Here is a 12,173-nt window from a genome sequence, read left to right as displayed (position 1 = left end):
AAGATTTTCCCCTCCTCTCATCCTGCCATCCAACTCTGAACTTTCCCCTGTGGTGGTTGCCTTTTGATTGAATAAAGGGACATTTATTAGGAGAATAATCCATCTATTCTAAAACCTTTCCTGTTTATACTTGAGAAGGCAGACCATTGCTGCCTGTTCTTTTAAAATCATACTGCATTTGCAGCGCAGCTGTTGAAATGTTGCAGCACTGCTTTTCCTGCTATGCCTTCTGAAGTCTGTGTGCAAAAGTCCCCATTTCAACCTCCTGCCTCGAAGTAGCACAAGTTGAAATAGAGACTTGCTTTTAGGACTCTGATTAAGTCCCATGGTTGTCTGATGCTTAAATTTTCATGTTTTCTGAAATGCAAATAGACAAAGGAAATATCCTTAAATACTTTGTTGAAATGAGGACATAACTTCACCTCTGGCTGCTTCTATTGGGACCCTGATCATCTGAGTCAGGCTATCATTGCTTCCCCAAACTGGCAATATTAGGTTGGTGTTGCAGGTTTAACTTAACAAATGCCCAGAGGTAGCAAACAAAGGAGCACCATGATCCTGATTTTTCCATTTGTTTGCACCTTCAGTTGTTATATTAAAGCAATACCCACGTGGTGCCCAGAAAGATGGCAGTATTCACTCCTGTAACTTTTTACTTCCATTTTCCATAGGTATACAGTGCAAGGGAGGATAAGGAATTCATCTGCCCTATCTGCTTAAGGGATTTTTACAGTTTACAATGTCATATATTTTTTCCCATGCTATTATTTCATTTCTTGATATTCCTCTGATTTCCATCATGCGTATCTGGTTTTTGGTCCTCTGCAGATTGCACACTAAGATTCCCTGTCATTGTGTGCTGTTCTTAATGTTATAAATGTTTTTCCATGTTTTTAGATTAAGTGATATTTTTATTCAGAGGACTATTTTTGTTAGTTTTCTTTAGTCTTCTGCTGAAGAACAGAGTTCTTGTGTTTTCAGTGCTAATTCTGGAAGACAGCTGAACCACAAGACAGCCAATAACTGGTCGTAAGTGTTTATTTAGTTTAAAAACTACTCAGGGTCACTGAGATGATGAAAAAGAAGCTATTAAAGGTACACAATGCTTTCAGCAGTTTGAATAAGGGCAGAATAAATAAAAAATAAATAAATAAAACTGCTCCTGAGCTCTTTCATGCATCTATCTTGTTAGCATTCCATGAGTACTAGCTTGTTTAATGAACCCAATTGATGAACTTTTTCTGTCTTTATTTGGAGTGGAGCTTTGGCAGTTTCTGGGTTACAAGCTTATTCACACTGTTAAGGTGAATTAAGTAAAATACAAATGTTAGGCATGTTAATCAGAGTATGTTTGGAAAAAAAAAAAAGTGCTCTTGATTTCTTTATTTACATCAGAAGTTTGTGGATTTGAGTAAGAGATCTAGAAATCTTAAAATCTCAACAGCCTGGTACAGATTTATGGCTTGTGAAGCAATCCACAGGATACTGTATGTATGTGTGACTTCCTTTCTCCAGTTCACGCAGGCATTTAATGCATCTTGACATTTGTCAGTAACTTAACTTGAGCAACTATTCAGACAGCAATGTCATGGTGATTATTAGTGATATTCTTCATGGAGACCACAGAAACAAAACCATTTGTCAGCACCTGCCTTTTATCAAATTGTTTTGTTTTTAAATAGATGGCAAAATCTCAAGGGAAGTTTTAGGCACGTGTTCAAAGACTAGTATCGTCCTTAACTAGTTCTGTTGACTAGTCCCCTCATGTATTATGTCACAGAGGACAAGGATTTCGCTTCAATGTTCTGATTGCCTTTCTGATTGTTTTACCAAGATTTTTAAGTTTCAGGAACCAACAATTAAAAAACACCTGAGTCATGGCCTGGAAGCTTCCATTAAATCTCCTCTATGTTTAGAAAAACTGGCATTATTATAGGAATCTACAACCTTAATCCGATCTAATTCCTGGAACTGCTGATGTGGTATATAAATTAGTGCTGGACCAAGTTAACCATACCCCAGCGACAGGCTAAAAGTGCTTTAGAAGTGATGGGTAGGAGCAACTTTCTCTGAGGAGTGAAAGCAATGCCAGTAGAGCAAAGGGTAGCGTTGTCCTGCATCTGCATTTCTGCTGTAGCCCTAGGGAGGAGGCGGGGGGAAGGGAATGGGGGAGAACAACTCAAAGTGGTCTGATTGATGACTAAATCAAATAAAGCATGTTTGTTTGCTTTAGAAAAGTTACCTGAATGGCCTAGATAGTACAAACAAACAAACTGTAGATGATGGGTCTTAAGAGATGTAAAAGTCTAGGTGTACTTGCAATAGTGTGATGGCAGGTAGGCCAGATCTTTGAATAAGTGTGGTACCATCCTGCATGGCAGAATGCTTGTAACAATTAACGACACTAAAAAAAGTATCTGTCTCTCAAATTGTCAAAATGAGTGACCACCTCAGAATCATCTTTGATGCCCTGCCATCAAAACACGAAATATAAGTCCTTGCACCTGACCCAGATACCTCACAGCTCTCTGTCTGCATGTTGGGGGAATGTCTCTTTGGGTCAGGGTTAGTTCTGTGGCTTTAATTGCCTGTCTCCCCTTCCTAAGTCCCTCTGGACCACCAAGGTAAAGAATACTTCATGTTTTCAATCTGTTTTTATTCATACCTGTCATCCCTTTTTGGTTTTAATTCTTACTCTCCAGTATTGTTGTGTTTGTTCCTCTGCTCTTTTCCTGCTCTCCCAACTCAAAGCACCCGCTGTTCTGATTCCAGTCCCAGCACATTGTTCTGTTTCTGTTGGATGCCACCAGACATAGGCTGCTCATGGTTGTTGGCTCTATCTCTGACAGAGAGATAGACAGAACTTGCTCCTCAGTTCTGGTGCAGCTAAGAAACTGCAGCAGTCCCATGAGCTCAGAAAACCTGTCACAATTAGGAGGTCTAGTAAACAATAATGTTGGTGCTAAATGAATTCCATGTTCTGGTAGAAGGCTTCTGTGAAAGCATGTAAAGGCGAAGACAGAGAAAGAGTGTGAAGTGTGATCATTTCTCAAACTGCTCATTATTAATAAAAGGGGAGAAGGAAAATGAATGTGAATGTGAGAAAATGCTTTTTTTCTTTCAAGTCCCAGAGCGTCATGCAGGGAGCCTGAGTTAAAAAGCCCTCCACCTTTTCTAGATAAGCTTTTTTTTTTTTTAAAAAAAAAAAAAAAAAAAAAAAAAAAAAAACTTTTGCAAGCCCTGCCTTTCCAGTGCATTCACCATTAATTGTGTACTAAAACTGTCCTTTTGGAAAGGCCACATAAGTAGTATGGCAAACTAGATTTAGTCATTAGGAAGAATTATTTCCGGGGGGGTTGTTTGGCTTCTCACTTGATCTGGACTTCTTACCCTGTCTTTTTCTCTCTGGTCTTCTGCATATTTTAAGCTAAAAATAATTTGTATCCTGTAACTGCTGCAATAGCTTTCTCTCTTGGTTTCCTTACTTAACACTTAGAGGGATGTTCTTATTTTGCACTTAGAATGCCCTTTATTTAATCTGCTTTGCAAATGGATTGAGCTCAGCCTACAAAAAGACATTCTCATAACAAGCTACAGGTATTGACTAACTATTAGCTCCAGCCAAAAATGATAAGCCTTGTGGAGTCACTAGGCCCACTTCCTTGTGATGGACTTGGCTCCGTTGTTTCTATACCACAGCAAAGCACAGAGTGACTTTAAAGAGTTTTCCAAACTTGCTGTCAGATATGTTAGTAGCATGCCAGTCTGCAGCAAGGAGCTCTTCTGTGGACTATTAAACTTCATTGGTTTTGACAAGGCCTTTGGAGGGGGCTGAAGCAAACTGTAGGAGGGGATAATTTTGTCAGCAGTCCTAATGTACTTTGTGGCCTCTGTTAAATCAAAACCCTTAGTATTCCCACCTTGTAAATCTGTGAGAAATTGCTGGTGTACTTCATGTCCTCATTTATGTTCAGTAACTTCCCTGCATAGTCAATCTCTTGAAGTCTATCTCTGCATGCTTTTCAAAAAGCTTTGTCTGAAGCTTTCTGTGCTGCATGAGCAAGGCTGATTTAAGCTTATTCGTGGCTTTCCTTTTGGCCTAGGCCTTTTTAAGCAGTTTGAGGACAACAATCCTGTTAAGCAGCAGATTAGCATTAAACAACTTTCCTAAGAGAATGGTTGTTAAATCATCATGATTTGTCATGATTAATTCCTGAAAATAGTGAATCTGTCTTTGGACTAAGCAATCCCCCCAGTGTGAGGAATCATTGACATCTTCTTTATTGTGGCAGCCTGAATGATCTTGGGTCTCTCTGTCCTGAGGTGATGCTGTGATTCTTTTTTCCAAGTGTATTTTTCCTTCTCTTTGCAGAGTACCAAACTGAACAGTGAAGTGCTTAGTCTCTGTTATCTGTTCTGAATGGAGGATACTTGTGTCTGAGGTTATAACAGGTCCCTCTCTGTTTTGAGCTCTTGTGTGGGGCTAGTGCTTTCCTGTATTATATGGTGCTGTAGCTGCTGGCCAACTTCTGCTGGCTCAAAGGCCTGCTGGGCCTGTTCTGACATCCTTCCAGTTTAGGGACAATAATATCAACATTGGCACTAGTTTAAAGGAACCTGTATGTAACCTTTCCAGTTGTCTCAAGTCAAGCTCCCGGGGAAAAAATGTGAAGAATTCCTCATGTACCTACTCTGTCCATCCACTTACATATTTTTACTCTATCACTTGCCTATAGCGATTAATGCAATAAGTTGTTTTTTTAATTGAATGACTCATCAGTTGAATGAGTTTGTTCATCTATTTTTCATTTTTATTAGGCTTCTGTTTTAAATATCAGAATTCTTTCTGTGTATAGGGTAACAGTACAATGCTTAATAACAGAAAATTGTTGAGTTTTTGATGGTATCTAATACCTGCATTGTGGTTTTTATTGTTTTTTTTGTTGTTTTATTTTATTTTATTTTATTTAGACTCAGCCCTCTCAAGAACCTCCAGATTTACAGAAAGCAGCGTTAGTTTCACTGAGTTAGACTTCCAGCTTGCTACTTGTAAGACTGTCTGTACTCACCTTGTGCTTTAGTCATGGTATCTGACTGTCTTTCTCTGGATACTTCTGACTGTGATGAAATGTGATTCAATGACCTTCTCTTATGTAAGAAAAATCATCTGAACTAGGAGTTGCTGAGGAAACTGGCGAAACTCCTTGTATTCTTCATGAGTTTCTTTAACAGCACAACAGGGAGTGGAGGGTCTCTGGACATCAGTGAGACGAGCAAATATATTTATTCCTGCTTAGGACAGAAGGTGTACTTTAAAACCTAGAATTCTAAGGTAACTTCTTCCAAAGAGAGAACTCCTCTGCAGGACATCAGAGCGCTTCTCAGCGATCACTGGGTTACTTGCTTTTGCTTAAAACCTCCTGAAAAGGAGAAACATTCAGCACAGAATGTCAGTGACAGAAGAAGTTGTTTCATCTCTCTATTAGAAAAAGGGCCACTTGGCAAGTACATTGCAAGGTATCCTTGCAATAGTCATTTTAATATTAATAAAGGTAGCGTACAAGTGCACTTTCTATCTCAGTACTGCCAATTAGAGAACGATACTCCTACACATTCTTTCTGCTCTCTGCTTTTTTTTGCAGTGCTTTCACCTATGCCATCTGTGATGTTTTTATTTCCTGATGACCTTTTTAACAGTTTGTTGTTCTCATTCTTCTGTCCATGCAAGAAAGATGGAATTCTCCAAGGAAAGCTACTTGAACATATGGCAAGGTACAATATTGTAGTGTGCAAACTGGCATTCATTACTGCCTCTGTGTACTGTTGACTTAATTTTTTTCTTCTAGATTTTTGTTTGGCAAAAGGTTTTGTTATTAATAACAGTTCTAACTTGGGGAAAGAGCCTCAGTGGGTGAGAACTAGATTGAAGTGTGAAGCCAGTTTATACCAACTAAGAGTCTGGACCAGGCAGTGGGTGGAGTCTTCAGGTACACAGAAAGATGGCTGTGGCAAAAAGTCGTTTTTATAACAACATGAGCTAGACACACTGAAGAGCTTAACTTGCTTATTTTTTTCTACCAAGCATGGGAATAAGAAGCATATTTGAGTGCTGGGGCAAAAGTATTTGTGAGTCGGTGGATTCATACTCAGAGCTATTAAGGCCAAAACTGAATGGAAGAATAAGTCATTAGGTGGGAAGGATGCCATTAATTAGAGAATAGCGGTGTAAATGTCAGGCTACTTCTCAAAAAAAGGAGTGTTACAGTGTAGGCAGGAAAAAGCTATGCATATCATGAAGGTAATAAATTCAGCTTGATATGATGTGCCACAGGTCTAGTGAGGGGGCTGAAAGGCAGGCCTAGTATGGGTTAAATGATGGGGCTATTTTTTGTAGCTTGTATTTCCTGATGACCTTTTCAACAGCTGCCTGCTTTTGTTCTTCTGGCCATATGAGAGAATTAGAATTCTCCCAGGGAGTCTACTTGAATGCCTGCCATATCTATCCATTTGTTTGAATTAAAAGGGTATTGTGTGGGCATCATAAAAATCAGAAAGAAGATGGGGGCTACTGAATTAAGATAGAAAACAAGGAAAGCATTATCAAGTATTTTTGTGGTCAGAGTGAAAAGGAAGTAATGGATAATTTACAAGTCTGTGGATGAACAAATGATGAAACTTCAGAACATTTTACATATGTTAGTAGAAAGATGAATAGACAATAATCTGATTGACAGGAAGAATAGTGAGAAATCCCCAGGGCAGTGAAGAATAATTTAAAATATATATATATATATATATTTTTTTTTTTTGCTTTAGTGGAAGGCAAGTAATCTGAAGTTTGTCTAAAGATTTGAAGGTAAAAGAAATGTTGGTATATCATGTGGCAGAGATGTGGGAGGATTTACTGGAAGAGGTGAACCAGCAATGTAAGTGGTTGATAGGTGGGGTGAGGATTAAGAAGAAGGGAGAGTGGGGGAGAATAAGACATTAATGCTGCTGCTGAAAATAGCTTGAGAGCTAGAGTTTTTACAAGATCAAGAAAAATCCACAGATGCAGTTTAGTGAGGATTTCTTTCAAGAAAGTACTTATTAGCAGTGATATTTATGCTAACATAAAAAGTGTAACTGATACTTTCAAATCTGGAGCCCAAATGCTAGTTATTGAAAGCCTATGCAACAGGAAAAGCACCTCATTTTCTACATAGTCTTTCTCTGTAATACATCTATTTCTTATATCCTACCATTGAAAGAAATTCTAAATTATCAGGCTGATGACTATAGAGACTGAGGTTTGCTATTTAACCCACAAAAAGTTGTTACACAAATCAATGGTGATAAAATAAGATGTCACACTGCCTGGTCACAGAAGCTGTAGATGGCACTGTGGAGCATTCACTGAGTGGCAGCATGTTTGGTGATGTTGCAGCTGCCCTTAGTATGGTTGCCAACAGACATGATTCTGGGGAGTTAGAGGGAGGTTGCAGATGATCTAGAACTGGAGAGAGTTCCATCGTTAGTTTTCAGGCAACATATTGCACTGTTGGATTACATGAACAACAAATACTCTGAACTGGAGAGGATCCTCACTGACAAAGTTATGGTAAAAGGTTCAGTTGAATGTTGCAGTTCTGAATAATTCCCTTCCCTTTAAAATACTTGTTTTTCTGTCTGTTTGCCATTCAGGAAGCCATGTTTAAGCTTTAATCTTTGGAAGAAAGTTCATTTTCCTTATGTTCAAAACTGGTACATTTTTAATCAAGTACTGTGAATAGCACATCAAATGAATTGGTTAACCCTCAGATCAGTGTAGCAGATAATCTGTTTATTATGTTTGAGAGAATAAGTGCTCCTATCAACTTTCGATAAAGAACAAAAACAGTAATCTCTGGAAACATCTGTGGCAGGTTTCAGATGCTTCACTCCTGTTGGCATCAGTGGAAGTGCTAACACTTCTGTAATTCCAAATACTTTAAAAAAGGGAGTGGGGAGCATGTGCCTGAGGAAAGCACGCACAAAACCAATTCTCTTATTCTGTGTTTACTTACTTCGCAGAGTTGTCTCAAAGCACCAACTACAATCTGCAAAAACAAGATTGCTTCCCTATGGACCCAACTTGCATTAATATTTCAGTGGATAGATACATAAATTTAAAAAAAAAAAGTTGTGGTAAACAGAAAGGAGGAAAAACAAATCTAAGATGCACTGATTTGTAAACCAATAAATATTACATCACCTTTACACAATCAAATTCCATAAAGGACATCAGATTATCAAAGTTATGAGAAAAGCTTGCTAGATACAGAAGAAGAAAATTCTCTGGGTCCTAAACAGCTTGTAATTCAATTATTGATTTTGTTTGGTGGTAGTCTTTTAATAGCCAGCTGGCTGGCATTGGCCATTTGATATTTTATTATTTTGTTATTTTCTATTATATCCTGTTATCTCTGTCATAATCATTCCTAAGCAATTATTCAACTTAAAAAGACTTTGCACTGAGCATTGCTAATGTCCTTTGGTTTCTTTGCCCATCTGAGCTGTCATATGGTGCTCTTTCCAAAACCACATTTGTAGAGCACAGCTTTGGAACTGTTTAATTTTCTGGAGTAGAGTTTATCATTAAACACTAGACTGTCATGAAAACAATTCAATATGCATGACCTAAATCTATTTGTGGTTAAATAGTAAGGTCTGGAGGTTAATAAAAAGAACTGCAGCAAGCTGCTCACAAGATAATTCAAGAAACTTAGAAAAGATCACAGAACTCCAGCCATTTTCCCATTAGGCTTAAAATAAAAAGTAAATTTAGAAGTAAGTTAATACTTGTATATTACTACATCGTTAGGAATATTGAAAGAGATTTCATTGTTTCAAAGGATAAGTGAAAGAAAGGAGAACTATATGCAGTTGGCGAAAACCTACCTTTTTTAAATGTACCAGAATGTGGTTTTTTTTTTTTTTTTTTTTTTTTTTTTTTTTTTTTTTAAGCTGTCCTTAGCTTTGTGACTGTGAATTGCTGGAGTGGGAAGGAGAAGAGACCTAAATCAGCTTCCAATTCAGCATTTAGGCAAGCACAGTCACTTCTCGAGTGCTGCTGAGTGTCACAGCAAGACTGGGAAGGGAAGTGGCACTAAACGACTCCTGAAAAGTCAGTAGGCTTATTAAGTCTTACTTAAAAAGTTGATTGGGGAGCTAATTTAGAGCTCCCCTGTCCTGCCTTTTAAGTATGATGAAAACCCTTAAAAGACTCTTGCTGGTGCTAACAGATTCAGAGTGGCATTGAGTGTAGACGTGAAGTAGGAACAGGGAAACACAAAGTTAGAAGAATTGGCTACCTTTGGAGTCTGTGCCTGTGCCTTGCTTCTAAAGGGAAAGTGAGAGTTAAAGGATATATTACTATCATCCGTTGACATTAATTTTTTGTTACTGTATTTTGAATCTACTGGGCCAGAGTCCTGCCATCAGAAGCCTCTTTTTCATCCACTTTGTCAGTATACAGAAGCCGAAATTAGGTCTAAATGTCATGCATACACGTTCTGATTTCCTAAGCAGTATAAAGGAACTGTGGGGTAAATAACAAACCCTGATGTGTACATATGGTGTTTTGTTGGTGTAATGGAATTCCCTTATTGTTCATGTGGCAAATGTGATACCACACAAAGAGCCAACCAAGCAATCAAAAGATGGCATTGGAAACTGTTATACATGCTCTAAATTGCTTCTAAGATGAGCCTTTAAAACTGAATGGCATTTCATAGCAAACTGCCTGCCCTTTTAATGGAAATGTCAGTCCTTTAGGAAGTTCTCGCTTAGAGGAACCATGTGGTAGACAATACTGCTAATGAAGATCTTCTTCTTTTGTCTCTGCACTTGCCCTCTCTTTTATTTCATTGCATAGAGAGACCAGCCAGGACTCTTCAATTATGGGAACAGCTTTTCATTTTAACAACTGTTTTGTAGACATACTTGCTAATGCATTTTGTCCGCCTTTGTTTTCCAGCCTCCCATTCCCATTGTCATCTTCTAAAATGACAGGAGACAGAGCTTTTTCATTAGGAGAAGAGCTAAGAGGAGACAGTACAGTTCAGGCAGTGCTTGGAAGAAAGAACAAAGGCTTGACTATTTAATTTTAAACTCACATTCATATTCAACAAGATATTTTTTATCTTATGGCCATTAATGGTGTACTAATTGGAAATATTTTGAGAGAATGAATTTTTAAAATATGACACCAATAATGTGACCCACAACAGGGTCTGAAAGTATTTTCATTCTCCATCGATTGTGTACCTGCTTACTTTTATCCTCTCCCAGTCAATAGGTAAAATACATTATTATTTTAAACCGGTGAAAGAGGATTAAGATTAAATTTAAACATGTTTCTCCTTCCAAGGGGAACAAGCTGAACAGTATGTGTATAGGCAGTTACAGCACCTCTTGACTTCATAAACAGACACAGGTAATGAACATCCTACTGTGTTTCCCAGTGCTGTGTCAACAGGAGTGTCGGTGCTGGAGCTGATTCTGCTATTAAAGTATATGCCCAATATTCCTTTTATGTTAAACATTCACTATGGACCATGAAAAGATGTCAGGATCTCTGTCTGCACATCTTCCTGAAGATTCCTCTTTCTGATTTCAGATGTATTACATATAATGTATCTTGTGTGGATATTTGTAGGCATTCTTGTAAAGTTCCTTCCTCTACAGCACTTCTTCCTTTTTATCAGAAGGTTCTCATATGTCTTTCAGGCAGCTAAAAGAAGTGTTATGGCTCTTACTCTAGATAGATAAAATAATCCAGCTTTGGACCATCCAGCTTTAAATCCATACCTACCAGCTGTAGAACAAGGAAATAGTTTAGTTTCGAAGAGACTGTAAAGGCCATCTAGTTCCAAGCCCTGCCATTGGCAGGGACATCTCCCACTAGAGAAGGTTGCTCAAAGCCTCATCCAACCTGGCCTTGAACAATTCCAGGGATAGGGCTTCCACAGCTTCTCTGGGTCAGCCTCTTCCAGGGCCTCACCACTTTCCGAGTAAATAATTTCTTCCTTATATCTAATCTAAACTCATCCTCTTTTAATTTGAAGCCATTATCCTTGTCCTATCACTACACACCCTGACAAAGAGTCCCTCCCTAGCTTTCCTGCAGGCCCCCTTTTGGCCCCCCATACAGGCTGCACTGAGGTCTTCCTGGAGCCTTCTCTTCTCTAGGCTGAACAACCCCAGCTCTCTCAGCCTCTTCACAAGAGAGGTGCTCCAGCCCTCTCATCGTCCTCATGGCCCTCCACTATCAGAAAACAAAGATCATTTGTATGTATGCCTCAACTTTTTGTAATGTCCCTTGCTACTATTAAAACAGAAAAACAATCCATAAAAAGATATTTCCAAGCAATATAGAAATGATTACTAATCAGTCTGTAAACCATCTGAAAAATTATTTAAAGAATATTTATATCTTTGTATTTGTTTTGGAGGCCCCTGAGATTATATTGTCTGTCTATAGATCAATAACGTGTGACAGGGCACATATATGGGGAGATTTACATGGATAGGTATTTAACAAACCCACTAACTTTTGTATTAACTAAATATAAGGCACAAATGGAGTGTGGCACTAAGTGTGATATTTTTGTCCACCGAGGGATATCTTAGACATTATTTCTAAAATGCAGACCATTTTAAATACGTATAGATAGTAAATGTGGCATTCAATCTCTGGGATACCAGTAAGGGAAATAACAGGCTGAACCCCTGTATCACAAAACACAGACCTTTCGTAAATAAGCGTGTTATTAACATTACCACTATGTTATCAGAGTCTTTCATCATTCCAAATTGCGTGTTGAATTCACTTTCTGCATGTCATTTCTGTACTATTATTATTATAATCAGGAAGTTGAATGGATTTAATTGCTCCAGTTAGAGCTTACTCTAAATTTGCAATATATTATGGAACCTGCCTTAAAAGGGAGACAAACTAATTTTATTATTAATGATAGGCTGAAATAGATGAAAGAAGCATTATTCTTTCTGTGCTTCTACTTAAACACTCAGCAAACTATGCTGGATATGCAAGACAATCCTCTAACATTGAAAAAGTGGCTTCCAGCTGAGACCAGTTTAGCATACACTTAACACCTGCTGGCTTACCCAGAGGGAGGCTCCCTTTTGGC

The 12,173-nt window shown here is 38.2% G+C and overlaps 1 protein-coding gene and 1 long non-coding RNA gene across 2 annotated transcripts in view; both read left to right on the top strand.

The window, feature by feature from the left end:
* The window catches only part of LOC311443315, a 217,227-nt gene that overhangs the window by 16,803 nt on the left and 188,251 nt on the right, over positions 1-12,173 (top strand). The window lies entirely within an intron of this gene.
* The window catches only part of LOC311443314 (uncharacterized protein), a 36,011-nt gene that overhangs the window by 16,069 nt on the left and 7,769 nt on the right, over positions 1-12,173 (top strand). Inside the window, exon 2 of the mRNA XM_084533391.1 lies at positions 5,643-5,772. Within this exon, the coding sequence (XP_084389517.1) occupies positions 5,654-5,772 (119 nt within the window). The 5' untranslated portion in view covers positions 5,643-5,653. The remainder of the gene's footprint in view (positions 1-5,642; positions 5,773-12,173) is intronic.

This window comes from Aythya ferina, assembly GCF_964211825.1.
Source record: "Aythya ferina genome assembly, chromosome: 12".
In the NCBI taxonomy this organism is placed as follows: domain Eukaryota; kingdom Metazoa; phylum Chordata; class Aves; order Anseriformes; family Anatidae; genus Aythya; species Aythya ferina.
This window is presented reverse-complemented; position numbering and strand designations above follow the sequence as displayed.